Genomic DNA, 14,498 nt, shown 5'->3' with positions numbered 1-14,498 from the left:
CTCAGCCAAGCAGAGCGTCTGATGGCATTTACCACTTGCTTTTGTCCTCCTTATTCATCCCACCTTTCCCCTCCTCTTATCTCTCCTCCATTCTGTCTGTCCCTCTCATCACCCTGTTTCTCCTCTCCTCCCTTGTTTCCTCTCCTCCTCTTTCCTCTCCTCCCTTGTTTCCTCTCCTCTCCTCACCCTTTTCTCCCTCTATCCTCTTCTCTTCCAATATCCAGAGAGCAGTAGGCCGGAGAAGAGAGAGATCAAGTGTCCCACCCCGGGGTGTGATGGGACGGGTCACGTGACAGGTCTTTACCCCCACCACCGCAGTCTGTCAGGCTGTCCGCACAAGGACAGGATCCCCCCGGAGAGTGAGTGTTCTTCACAAACGTGACAACAAAGGGCAGTCTGACAGTGACAGACAGAAACAACACTACCTCCTCTTACTGTGGAGTTACACATCACTTTGTAGTATTACTAAGCTCCTCACCATTTTACCGTATACTGCTAGAGGATACAGACAGCCATGTAAAAGCTGACAGGTAAAAAGGGTTAACAAAAGTATAAATCGATGTTTTCTAAAACTATGCAGATAGGAGTCCACAGTGGTAGTGTGTTTTTCTCTCCATGTGATTGTAGAGATACGTCTTACATACATTTCAGAGGCCATCTCTCTGTAGCCATGACTACAGGTCCATTAAATGTCCAGTTCCTTGCTATTGTCTGATGAAGGTTCAGTTCATATCCCTGCTGGTTTGTGTACCTCGGGACTGCACACAACTTATTAGGAGGGGCAGGGGAGGTCAGACATTTTTAACTTTAACTGCCTTTGGTTGTGCAACCCTGTGTTGTACAACGACAATAAATGGACCTTGAACCTACAACATAACTTGATCTAGTTCAACTTGTTTTTATCGGCAGCCACTGAGCTGCACTTGTGTTTCAATGGCACTAATTACACTTTTTTTAGCACTTTATTAAAAAATAGACAGTATCTGGAATATTCCTTTGGTTGTGTTTGCCAAAGTCATAGGAAAATATGTTTAATACCGGGGTGTGTCTTGCCTTTTAATAAAAGGAAATAATAAGATTCAACCCCTCACCCCACCCACATTTCTTTGAATACAGTCCCTTACATGAAAAGAGTGTTTTAAATATTTTAAATCAGATTGTGGATTTTCTCTCACCGTGTGTGTGTGTGTGTGTGTGTGTGTGTGTGTGTGTGTGTGTGTGTGTGTGTGTGTGTGTGTGTGTGTACGTTGTCTGCTCCTCAGTTCTGGCCATGCATGAGAATGTGCTGAAGTGTCCAACGCCCGGCTGCACCGGTCAGGGCCACGTTAACAGCAACCGTAACACGCACCGCAGGTATTCATGCATACATTACAGTATTTGTGTTTGACTGTGTGTTTGTCTGCAGATCAGAGTGTTATGCACTGGGCATGCATTTCCCTTTGTGCATTTGCAAGCTCATATATTCATATATGCAGGACAGCGAATGTGTCAGTCCACATCAGTGCGATGCAGATTTACATGGTCAGCAACATGCTCTCCTTTGATAGTCATCTTTTTCTCTCCTCCTCCAGTCTTTCTGGATGCCCCATTGCTGCTGCAGACAAGCTGTCCAAGGGCCACGATAAGCAGCATCTCTCTCAGCCCGGCAGCGAGCACCTCAAAGGAAGTCCCAACGACAGAGTGTTAAGGTGGGTGTTTGTCCAATCCTATACTTTTTAAATAGTATATTTGAAATAGTTCCTTTTTACATTTCTGCCTCGTTACCTTATATAGGTATGGAGCCCCAAGAGGAGAGCAGTAAGAATTGTAAACATATTATTTAAAAACTCACATGCTCTCATATTTAGAGACTTGGTGGACTTTAAAACTGCTCAGTTAATGTATAATAAAAGATAAGATGCTGTGACCAGAAGCTCCAAATTAGAGTGAGTCAGTAGTAAGTTCACAAAAACAAAGATTTGAAGAAATGCAACAAAGATGTAGCATATTCAAAGGAGTTAAATTCAAATGTATAATAGCCCCCCAATTATTTTAGCTTTAGATTAGGTATGAACACTAGTGTATATGCATTTTTGTTTGGGACTTTATGGGTATATATAATACAATACAATAAAAAATATTGTATACACAACATTTTAATTGTAGAAAATAATTAAAGTAATGACCTATGATTGTTTATTTATTATTTTTATATGCGTATTTGAGTTAAGTTAAAAAACGACTAAACTAAACTTAACTAAAGAAGAACCATCGTATCTATGTCCAGACCAGGCGTAGTAAACCTTTCACCTACATAAAGCTGTCTCCTCCAATCCAAGCCCTCAAAGTAGAGTCCCGCTCAAGGTGAGCTACTTTACTGAGCCACAGAGAACCACAGGGACAGTGCTGACCTTGGTTAATGCGCCCCTCAGAGGTAAAGCTGGCCTGTGTGTGAATGGCTCAATACAGAGAGGAAGTGTTGAAGCGTTCAGCATGGCGTTCCAATCATTACTGTCACCTCCAACACTGAGATCTCTTTATCTCCATTCATCTCCCCGACTGGTCAGCCACCGTGATCACGGCCAGAAGAATGATAATTAACACAAACCAGGCACTGGTATTATGCTAAGTACACGCTCTTCCTCGTTGGTATTTTAATTAATAATGCAACCGATAAGCTAATTATGCAAGTTGCAGGGGCATTGCGGGGGGATAGGAAAAATAATTGCTTTCCTTGAGGAAAACCTCATCAGTGGTCAGACAAAGCAAAGAGGATTAAAACATAATAAGGCTTGCTTTGTTTTTCCTCCTCCTCTCTCAAAAATGGCCAGTGGTCACATCACAGGAAACTATGCGTCCCATCGCAGGTATGCACCATTGCACACTTATTTGGCTGATACAGTATGCTAGCGCTCTCTATATAAAGTCTCATATGAAATGTTTGCTCTACTGAGACTCTTCTGCCGCCCACTCTGCACCTGAGTCCAAAGTGGGCGCACCACGACTAATTCAAATATTTTATTTGATCCTGAAATGCCAGAGGCAATAATGTAGCGTGAGCCTGGGAAGCAAAGGCGGTCATTGACTTTGATATGCATCAGTAATTTACTTCTTGCCGTCTGTCCTCTTCTTCCCTAAATGACCTTGGTATGCCTTGCATTCTTGATTTCCCTTCGCTCACGTCTTTCTCCTCTCTCCTTTCAATCCCCCCACACTCGCTTTCCTCTTCCCCTTTTTTCGTCCTTCTCTGCCTCTGCCTGTCCTTCGCTCTTTCTCCCATCTCTCAGTCTGTCTGGGTGTCCTCTCGCTGATAAGAGCCTTCGGTCCCTCATGGCGGCCCACACCCCTGAACTCAAGTATGTCTGCTCTACACCTTCACTGCCTTTTCACTGCCACTTCAATGCACCTCTACTGACACCGTCCAACGCCACAATGCTTTGTTCTGCTGACGTTAACTTATCTTTTGTTACTGGCTGCTGCCTCCGCTGCTGCTGCATCTGTCATGCTGATTTTTTTTCTCCTGGCTTGGACTCTGCTTGCGTTCACTTCACTCAGTTCATGTCAATGTGAAATGAAACTGTAATTCTGCAGCTCTTTACTAGAAAGTAGGCTTTTTGCAGCCCACTGCAGACAGATACAAGAAGTGTTTGAATGGCAAAGAGCCCCAAAAGAGCAAATTCAAAACAAGACAAGAGTGAATAAGAAAATTAACTATATTAATAAGTCTACCATTTCTTTCATCTGCATAATGCCTTTTTGTTGAAAACTCTTTTTTTTTCTGCTGACCTTGTATTAAATGTTAAACACTGCTCTGCCCTCTCCCAGATGCCCCACCCCAGGATGTGACGGCTCAGGTCACATCACAGGAAACTACTCCTCCCACAGAAGGTAACAAACAAAAAACACAAATGCACACACAAAAAAACGCATCCACACACATGGACACACATACATACACACACACACAGTCAGTCAGAGAGGCCTAGTGACAGTTCATGGTAGAATTAGACAGGGATCACATACTCACACATTTCCACACCTTTCCATTATCCTATTTTCGGCCATATTGGGCGTTTTGGGTTGATTTGGTTTGTAATTTGGTTGAACAGCCTCTGTAAATTTATTCTTCCTGATAATGTGCTGTCCCTTTAACAAGCAATCACTTCACCAGACCTTTTTTCAACCCTATGTTATCAACTCCATACTTTCTGTTTTCAGTATCTCTGGGTGCCCGCGTGCCAAGAAAAGTGGAATTAAAACTCCTACCAAGGACAACCAGGAGGACTCCGAGCTTTTAAAGTTCGTACCGCTCAGAAAGCTATAATGTCTGCTTTTAGCGAGGCTTACGGTAAAAGTAAAATGCAATAAAAAGAGAGAGAGAGAGGAAAGTCACTGTGAATCATATGCAGAGGTAGGGACCTGCCCCCTAAATTGAATGGAACAATCAGGCCCTTACTGATGGGAAAATACACCTACTGACTCTGAACGTAGTTCATGGTAGAGTATCGTAGAGTAGATTGTCAATCAATAAGAAATACATCGGCTCATATTGCATTTGCACACAAAACAGTTAATTTAACAGCATGTTGATAACAGCATGTGCTGAACCTTAATAGCTCTTGCATCAACAATATTATTCATTGCATAAGTGATATGTCAAACACAGATGTAAGAAAATGAATTTGGCCCAGTAGAGAAAGTATATCACTTTAATCTTTATTACAATATTAACTTTCTCTACAGTTTATATATTTGGATTCTCCTTGTCTAACCTTTGTGCCTTCTCACTCTCTTTAATTCTTTCCCTGCTGCCTGTCTTCAACACTTCTTCTTCTCCCTCTCCTGCTGCTTAACTCTCCTCATTGTTTCCCTCCTTTCCTCTGCTCCCTGCAGATGCCCAGTGCCGGGCTGCGACAGTTTGGGTCACATCAGTGGGAAGTACGCCACACACCGTAGCGCCTACGGGTGTCCGCTAGCGGCCCGCAGACAGAAGGAGGGGCTCCTGAATGGCTCGCCCTTCAACTGGAAAGCCTTCAAGACAGAGGGGCCTACTTGTCCCACCGAAGGTTGTGACGGCTCCGGACATGCTAACGGAAGCTTCCTCACACACCGCAGGTAAGCTGCATGCACACGCTGTTTTTATTCTAACTAAGTATAAGCATTGGTTGTTGGCTTATTTTTAGCTGGAGCTGGGGAAGGATGCTAATTTTGGCTAGCGAAAAACATTCTTAAACCAAATGTACTCACCAAAAAAATATTTAACCAGCGACTCCAAAAAGTGTTTCTTAGTACAACCGAACATTAAACAACGGTGTTGCAACGACTTGTCATTTAAAAGATAGCCACGCCCGAGGCGTTCCCTGCTTCATCGTTTTTACCATTACCAGACCACAAACTCATAAGGACAATGTTTACTGAGGTAATACATCAAGGGAAAAGTAGGGTCATTTTCTCATAGACTTCTATACAATCAGACTTGTTTTTTTGCAACAGGAGTCGCCCCCTGCTGGCAGGTTTAAGGCACTTCTACATTGGCTTCACTTTTCAGACTCAAAGGTCGCCCCATGGGTTTACGTTAAGACTCCAGAAGGTCATCCATCCAAGAACATGTTAATTACTGAGCTTTTGTTTGTTGAGTGTATTTTTGAAGTATTGACAGAGCCAGGCTCAGTGATGATGCTAAGCTAAGCTAACTGCCAGCTGGCTCTAGCTTCATATTCCATTTACAAATCTTATCTAAGACTATAGTGCGAATAAGCGTATTTCCCAAACTATTTCTTTAAGTCAAATAAAAATCTAATTCTTATGGTTTCCTGATTCCTCAATTTGACGTATTGTATATACAGCTTAAGCCCGAGTGTAATACACATGAGTGTATATGAGATATGAAGAATAGTGCAATGACCCCCCCATGTGTCTCCAGCCTCTCAGGATGCCCCAGAGCCTTGTTTGCCAAGAAGAAAGCCAAGTTCCCCTCAGAGGAATACCTGAGCACCAAGTTCAGAGCCAGTGATGGTAAGATTGATAAATCAATGTGTACGCAGGCCTGTGTCTATAAATGTGTGTGAGAGGGGGATATGCGTGTGAGAGGGCGATATGTGTGTGAGAGGGGGATATGTGTGTGAGAGGGGGATATGTGTGTTAGAGGGGGATATGTGTGTGAGAGGGGGATATGTGTGCCATTGTTTCTAGAGCTAACTACACAGTCAGTGCAAGTGCTTTGACCAAAAAAGGAAAATGTACAGAGCAGACATTCTGCTTTTCTTTTCTAATGTATCTGGCTTCTTCTTTAGTTTTAGACAACGATGAGGACATCCAGCAGCTCAACAAAGAGATTAACGACCTCAATGAATCCAACAATGAAATGGAGGCAGACATGGTGAACCTGCAGACTCAGGTGTGTGTTTCTATTTCTGTTTGTGATGTTCTTACAGGACAGAAGTGCTGATGTGTGAGTCATATGTGAGACTTAAAGTACTCAATTCAGTCACTTGAGCCTGTTAAGGAACATTTGATACAGTATATTGTTGACAAAGCTTTAAAACTTTACCATTGTTTTGTCCCAGTTATGAAGCCTTTGAAAAATGACATAACAATCAATAACCAATGCAAAATTGAATTCATAAGCAATAGAACACAAACTTGCTACCGCCTTACTTGATCTGGTATGACACGTAGCTTTTTAAGGTAATTCTTGGCTTGTATGTAAATGACATTAGTCAGTTCGCTTATAATTTGTCTCCATTTGTGCTGCTGTTGTACTACAACTTTAGCATTACCCTATAATTACCCTTTGTGGCAACAGTGGCCGCTAACTTGGCAAAAGTTAGAAGGAAACACTTTTAAGGATAAGCCAGGGGATATTCTATATTGTGTTATTGTCAAGAAATATCACAAAAAGAGCAGAACCAGTGACTGCATCCTCAGTTTGATTTCTTATATTCATATTCTTTTCTGTGGCTTTCAGCCCCAAGCCCTGAAGATGTTGTGCTCTACAGAGGAGTTTCTCCGGCTGCCATTTAAAAAAATAATAATAATCTGTGTTGAGTGAAAAAAAATCAAATGCGATCGCTATTGATGGAAGATTATTTTAAAATGCTATTTAAAAATGGCAGGTTTGTTCTAGTGATGATTCTCTCTGACCAATCAGTGGTCTGCAGTGTTTTAACTCAGCTCGCTTGGGTGCAGTACCAGGTACTGTCCACAACCGAAGAAGAGCGAGTTGAGTCGAGTAGAGCATTGGAAACGCGGTTTAATGTTACTTAAATGTATAAATATAAATGAATACTATACTGTATAAATCAATATTCCAGCCAACAGAATAATAGCCAAGATGTACATCCTCCTGCTCGTCCAGTGTACTCACCTCATCACGGGAACACTAGGGGGAGGTGTTGCTCTCATTTCTGTTGGTCTGAGATGCTCGAGTACATCTAGGTTCTGAATGTTGTATATAGAACCTTTAAAATTTCCTCAAGTAGTATTTTGCAGATAAAAGACAGATTACAACCTTGTACCTAAAGTAGTACCATTGTAGACATCCTGTTGCTGTGTGTTGCAGATCTCCTCCATGGAGATGAACCTGAAGAGCATTGAGCACGAGAACAAGATGATCGAGGAGCAGAACGAGGCTCTGTTCATGGAGCTGTCCGGTCTCAGCCGCGCCCTGATCCGCAGCCTGGCTAATATACGCCTGCCACACATGGTGAGTTGTTGTCCGCACACACACACACACACACACACACACACACACACACACACACACACACACACACACACACACACACACACACACACACACACACACACTCACACCTTTTTGATTGATTCAATGCGTTTCGAGGTGATTCTCTTGTGTTGACCGGCGCATGCTCTCCTCAGCTGAGATTGGTTGTTATTTTGCACACACAGCAGGAGCCAATCACGGAGCAGAACTTCGACAGCTATGTGAGCACCCTGACCGACATGTACACCAACAAGGACTGCTTCCAGAGCCCCGAGAACAAAGCTCTGCTGGAGAGCATCAACAAAGCTGTGAAAGGCATCAAAGTGTGAGGCTCGACACAGAGCGCAGACTGTCCTGAAGCGCAGGAGCGTGACGGAGGTGGAGATGGAGCGACGGGGGAGATGAAGGAGAGATGTTGAAATACTCCACAATATATTGAAATATGATTCAAAAACAAAAAGGGAATTCAGGTTATTTAAATAAAACGGCAACTTTAAAAAAAAAAAAAAGAAATCAACCCAGGGAGCACTCTGTTAGAAGAAAAGTGACGCGGACCAAAATCCACACCATGCTGCTGCTGGGATTGGGAGGAGGTTACAGATCCTTCAGTCAGAATGGATGGGAGAGAAGAAGAAACTGTATCTGGGGGTTTTATTATGCTGTGTGTTTACCTGTTGTCTCTCTTTTGTGTCCTTAACTGTTTTTGGAGAGGGTTTCACTGTTGAGCAGTTTTTCACGCTTCATATCAAACTGAAACACGGAGGAACGTGAACATGGGATTGCTTAAAGGAGCGACATGAAGAGGAGGACATGGATGAGTTTTGACATTCAGTGCTTTCCTGTAGCACACACTGTGGTGAGTGTGTGCGTTCACTGAAGCTCTCAGATTCATGACCACAAACACCCCGGTAATATGAAGCATGCACTACACTGAATATGTGTTTGCTTTGTGGTAATACTGCGGAAAATATGTCAACAGCGCAATGTTGACTCAGTTTAGGAGGGGAAAGAATTATCTTAAAGCAAGGTCATGCGACAGATCCAGGAACAGTGTAGGTTGTTTATTTTTCACGGAACAGCTGAGATCATGATTTAAAAAGCAGCAGATAAACCCTTTTATTCCTTTTTTTTTTTACTGAAATGATAATAGTAATAGTGTGCACACATTAAACATTCAGTTAGTCATATCAATAGTATTTATCAACATAGGAATTGCACTTAATTTCAATGAATAGTTTTGTGGTACATTAATTGTTGTTATATATGAATTATTTAAACTTGTGAACTTTTAAATTGTAACTTATTGCCATTTATGTTATTGAGGTTTATTTATTTGAAGCAATCTATTTATTAACTTTGTTTTGTAACACACAGACACACACACACACACACACACACACACACACACACACACACACACACACACACACACACATACACACACACACACGCACACACACTCACACAAAAGCATCCTTACTGATTATCGTGGTCAAAGCGATTTGCAGATGTCTTACGTCAATATTTTAAGAATCTATATAGATAACTGACGAGGCATATTTTGTTTTGAGTACTTTTTAAAAAAACCTTTTTAAGTGCAGATGTTTTATAACTGACAAAATCTTTTGATAATTTTACAAAAAAAGTTATCTTTTGGGGTTGTTCTTGTTTTTTTCTCCTTTTTTGTTTATGTTCTTTCTGTTACCGCTACATTCAGAAACCCACTGCTGAGAAAAAAAGAAAGTATGTATTTATTATTTATTTAATATGAAAGAAATGGACTGATATGGCTGTATATTTATTTTGTTATTTATTTGCGTGATGTGACGGTTGAATCTGAGTAGTCTTAAAGATTCCACTGCTAATATTTAAATAAAGAAACAAAATCAATACAAATACTGTTTGATTACTTAGGCGTATACCTAGACATACCAGCAGCTGATTGTAAAGACAGAAAATAACCCAACAAAAGCAAGTTCTGTTGCTATCTCCTCTCTGTGTGTTTGCTTTTGTCAGGTAAAAGAAAACCAGGAAAAGTTATTTAAAAGAAGAAATGTTACCTCTCCCAAGCGCTCTGTAGCGGCCAGCACCGGCTCACCCAAAACCTCTGTAATGTACCATGGATGCTTTTTGATTATTTTGTCTTATTTATTATTTTCATCAGCACAATGGTACATATATAGAGCTGTATTCCAGCAGTGCTTCTGGCTGGATGCATGGGTCTAAAACACACACACACACACACACACACACACACACACACACATGCACACACACACACACACACACACACACACACACACACACACACACACCGCAACATATCCAAGCGTCGAGGATACTGTAGGATGGCCTCCTTTGACAAACTTCTATCAGATAAACATACACACCCTTGTAGCCTTACTCTAGATTTTAATTTTTTGATGCACAAAGTGCCACTAACAAAAAAAGAACTCACTTTCTTTCCTGATTCTTCGCATTTCTGCAATGTAACAAATGTCTGGTCCCGGGACGACCACGGCATCAGAGAGGGGTGATTGTTTCAGATGCCTTTATTTCTCTGCCAAGATGGCCATTAGTACACTATATATACATTCTGTATAAATAGATTTTAAAGATGCTATATATATGAATATAAACATACATATATTTTTCCAGTGTAATTGTTGACTTGCTCTTCTTCTTCTCTTGTATTACCTTAACAAGGATCACTAGCTGTCTAGAAGAGATGTGAGGGCCGCTCTCTATAGGAGCCAGTTACACCTGATTTAATATCACTAAGACCTGCTCAACTGTGGCTTTAAACATACCATTCACTCAGACTGAAGGCAAAGTAGGCATTGTTGATGATACGGTACTTTGAAGTGTTTTCATAGGTTTTTTTCTTCTCCCATTTCCTGTATTTGTCTGTCCAGCAATGTCATCTACTGTATGTTGTACTACTGAATCTGAGAAATAACTGTCAATTTGAAACTACATGGTTGGCTCTTTGTTCCTAAGTGTCATGTGAGTTCATGTATAGTTAAAAAGATGCCTCTGAATAATGTTCTGCACATAGTGTTGGCAACATTGTGCAGTTCTTGTATTGTTACTAGTAAGGCCTGCTTGCTACGAGCCATTCTCTCTAATGTTGAAACAGCAAGTAGGAGACTTTAGTGAAACCTGCCTTTGAGTGATTTGTTGCAGCTACTGTGGTGTGCAGTATGATACCTGTGTGTAACTCTGATGTCAAAGGCATGTTGTAAATGTGCTCTTAGCCAATGTAGAATGAAACTCCTTTGTGCACTTTCTGAATAACCGTTGAAAATGCCAGCATTTGAGTCTCGACTTGTAAGAACCCCAATAGATCACGAGCAATAGCAAGTGTTCCCCTACGCTGGAGGGAGCATTGCAGAGCGTCATCTCGCCTGCTGGTTGCTGTTCCCACAGACAACAAGCTGTAGGCTGTGTCAGATGGAGAGGTCTCTTTGATTCAGGGGGGTTCAGCTTTCAAAGCGCTGAAATGTATAAAAAAAAGGAAGCGCTACTTTCTTTTCCAAACGAAAACCAAAAGAGATTCACAGGAAGCAGGAAGTTCGGTTCTCAGGTGAGCGTGGAGAGCTGCTAGAGCAGAAAGCCGTAGGTCAGCCAGTCAGGTGAGGCTAGAGGCGATGGCAGCGGCTGGATCAAGGCCTCCTGTGAAATGAGATGAGTGTGTGGGAGTGGGAAATTGATTTGCCAGGCTTCACAATCTCCCCCTTGTTTTAGGAGGAGGCGTTTGTTGCATAAATATATGTCCATCACTCAAAAGAATGTCGAAAGCTTTGTATGACTTTTAAACCCACCCACCCCCCCTTCCTCATGTCTTGTGTAACCTTTCCTCAGGAAAGATCATTTGGATGCATTTGGTTAACAAAGTAGTATATTCTTCCTCTCTTGAAAATGCACGAGAATACTACCCAAGAGTGTTTAAGACTGTGAATATTCTCCGGACTTATTTGATATGGCATGACCCCTTTTAAATTGCTTGATGAAATTGTCTTCTGAGGTATGTAAATGAATAACACTGAGGCCATGAAAGCATTGCATTTTCAGAAAAATGTCAGCGGAGAAAGCAAACGCAGCCTGCGGTCGGTCCTGCGCCCACGCACTGTATGTTTTCTTATTTACAGAAAAGTACTGAGTGATGGAGTGAGGAGTTTTATTATTCCAAATAGCAAAGAAATTAAAAAAACAAACTGGTCAGGGCCTCAGTTTCCCTAAAGCACCTGGAATGAAAATGAATTTAACATGATGAAACTTTCAGGGAAACCAGCCCAGACCAAAATCCAGCTGTGTGTTTTAGGGGGGGAGGGGGGGCACACCTTTGCATCCTGGTTCCATGTAACGTACAGACGTAGAAAAAGACTCATAAGGTAGAGAGGTCTAGTTGAGTGGCACTTTTCATCAAGCTGAGCAAAACCAAAAGCCCCCCCCCCCCCCCAACCACCCCCACCCAACCCCCTGCTGTAGTTACAAGCCGTGTGGTCTTATCATGTGTGCCTTTCTCACTCCACTCATTTCACAATATGGTATGTTTACACTTGGCAAACCTGCTTCAAATAGTGTTCTGGTCTGGATCTATATCTATTGCCCAATACTGTCGGGAAACCTATGTGTGTGTGTGTGTGTGGGGGGGGGGGGGGGGGGGGGTACTGTGTATAGGGAAATCAAATAAATGTGTCTTTTACATGCAGGTAGAGGCCATTGTGTTGTGACAGAGATACAAAGCAACACGCTTCTGCTAGCTAAAGAAACTGTGATCTCATCATTCTGTGGCTTCAGGTACCAAACTGCACGGACAGTTTCTGTGAAGGAATCTGAAGAACTTCATCATCATCATCTTCATCCCTAGATAATGCATCAGTGTGCAGGGCGTTATTTTGAAACAAGTGGAAGTCTCTGTACATATTTGTATTAAGAAGAAAACAGTGTTATTGTTGTTGTATTGAAGACAAGTTCAAAAATGGCTTAAAAAAAAGAATAAAAAAAGAAAACTTTGTGACAAAGAAAAAAAAATCCACAGCCAAGGGTTGTCCTGCTAGCACATTTTTACAGAGATGAGCTATTTTTACTGGTGATTTTCTAGGCATTGATATTGATATCCTTTTAAAAAAGTACAAAACTTCCAAAATTACAAGCACTTCCACAACGATAGATTGTATGGTAATTTTTGTTACTTTTGTAGATGTGGTCGTTCCTTTACTACTGCACCGTTTTGTAAAGTGGGACAGGCCTTGGCTGTGTGTCCTCGGGGTCTCATGATGTTTTTGTTTTGTTTTGTTTTTGTTTGGGAAGTAAAACACTGTAGATGGGCTGAATTTGTGACTGTGTGTTTGTGTACTTGTGTACATGTTCCCTTGTTCCTGTGTCAGTGTTATAAACCAGAGAAGTGATGTCAGTTATTGTGGGGGTATGAACCATTTTAAATGTTCTCTATGAAAAACACAAATAAAGAATCATAGACAATATGACTCTGTCCAATCTGTTGGTGTGTGTGCGCTGGTGCATCTTTCTTTGTGAGGACATTTTTGCAAAGTAAAGACATTTTGGCGAGTCCTTACTTTGGGAAGTACATCTTCCTCACATGCCTCTGCGGTGAATACTGCTTACAAACCCTCACACAACTCGTGCAGTACAATCCAAGTCTCAGTTATCCAGTCGTATCGCTCGCTACTTCACAAACACGTGCATTTTCACTAAAACGGCTCAAGTGTGAGACCCTAACCCTATAATCTTGCATTTCAATAACCCCAGGGCTTGTGGAAACTAAGTATATTAGGAATTGACACACAGCATGGCCAAGCACTCAAATAACACACTGCCTTCCTGTCTGCATGCAGAACAAAATGGGGGACTTCAGTGTGCTGTTAATATGCACTTGCATGTAGTTTGTATGTTGAACAGCACTGACATCTGGTGGAGCACTTAGTGATCAACAAGATTTATCATAGAACCATATGTCTCTCTGCAGCTTTTTAGATCTTTTCAAATGAAACTTTGAAATGTTCAAATACGTAGTTCTTTTACTCTCAACAGTAGATGCATTTCATTTAGGTCTCTCACTACTAAGGTGTCACACAGGAAACATCTCATGATGGGTAAAAGTAAAGAGGTCCCTCAAGACCTTCATAACCTTATTGTTGCACAACATAGTGATGCATTGGTTGCAGAAGGATTTCTAAATGTCTGAATGTTCCAGTGAGCACTGTTGGGGTCATAGCCCGGAAGTGGAAAGAACATAATTTCACCATAAACCAGCCACGACCAGGTGATCCTCACAAGATGTCTGACAGAGGAGTGAAAAGAATGATCAGAAGAGTCCAAGAGCCGAGGAGCACTTGTGGAGAGCTTCAGAAAGACCTGGAATCAGCAGGTACAATTGTTTCAAAGAAGACAATAAGTAATGCACTCAACCGCCACGGTCTGTATGCACGCTCACCATGCAAGACTCCAGCTGAAGAAAAAGCATGTTGAAGCTTGTTTAAAGTTTGCTGCACAACATTTAGACAAGCCTGTGAAATACTGGGAGAATACAGTCTGCTCAGATGAGACCAGAATTGAACTCTTTGGATGCCATAATACGCACCATGTTTGGAGGTCAAAGGTCACTGCACATCACCCCAGAACAGAACTACCAACAGTGAAGTCTGGAGGTGGAACATCCTGGTGTGGGGCTGTTGTTCAGCATACGGCAAACTTCATATCATTGAAGGAAGGATGAATGGAAAAATGTACCAAGACATCCTTGATAAAAATCTGCTGCCATCTACCA

The 14,498-nt window shown here is 41.7% G+C and overlaps 1 protein-coding gene across 1 annotated transcript in view; it reads left to right on the top strand.

Annotated features, from left to right (window-relative positions):
• The window catches only part of myt1b (myelin transcription factor 1b), a 30,539-nt gene extending 22,283 nt beyond the window's left edge, over nucleotides 1–8,256 (top strand). Inside the window, exons 8-19 of the mRNA XM_029435967.1 lie at nucleotides 225–359; nucleotides 1,263–1,353; nucleotides 1,572–1,688; nucleotides 2,733–2,846; nucleotides 3,267–3,335; nucleotides 3,805–3,867; nucleotides 4,198–4,278; nucleotides 4,873–5,094; nucleotides 5,903–5,994; nucleotides 6,273–6,376; nucleotides 7,541–7,684; nucleotides 7,891–8,256. Of these exons, the coding sequence (XP_029291827.1) occupies nucleotides 225–359; nucleotides 1,263–1,353; nucleotides 1,572–1,688; nucleotides 2,733–2,846; nucleotides 3,267–3,335; nucleotides 3,805–3,867; nucleotides 4,198–4,278; nucleotides 4,873–5,094; nucleotides 5,903–5,994; nucleotides 6,273–6,376; nucleotides 7,541–7,684; nucleotides 7,891–8,034 (1,376 nt within the window). The 3' untranslated portion in view covers nucleotides 8,035–8,256. The remainder of the gene's footprint in view (nucleotides 1–224; nucleotides 360–1,262; nucleotides 1,354–1,571; nucleotides 1,689–2,732; nucleotides 2,847–3,266; nucleotides 3,336–3,804; nucleotides 3,868–4,197; nucleotides 4,279–4,872; nucleotides 5,095–5,902; nucleotides 5,995–6,272; nucleotides 6,377–7,540; nucleotides 7,685–7,890) is intronic.
• The last annotated feature ends 6,242 nt before the right edge of the window (nucleotides 8,257–14,498 follow it).

Source organism: Cottoperca gobio, chromosome 7 (assembly GCF_900634415.1).
Source record: "Cottoperca gobio chromosome 7, fCotGob3.1, whole genome shotgun sequence".
Taxonomy (NCBI): domain Eukaryota; kingdom Metazoa; phylum Chordata; class Actinopteri; order Perciformes; family Bovichtidae; genus Cottoperca; species Cottoperca gobio.
This window is presented reverse-complemented; position numbering and strand designations above follow the sequence as displayed.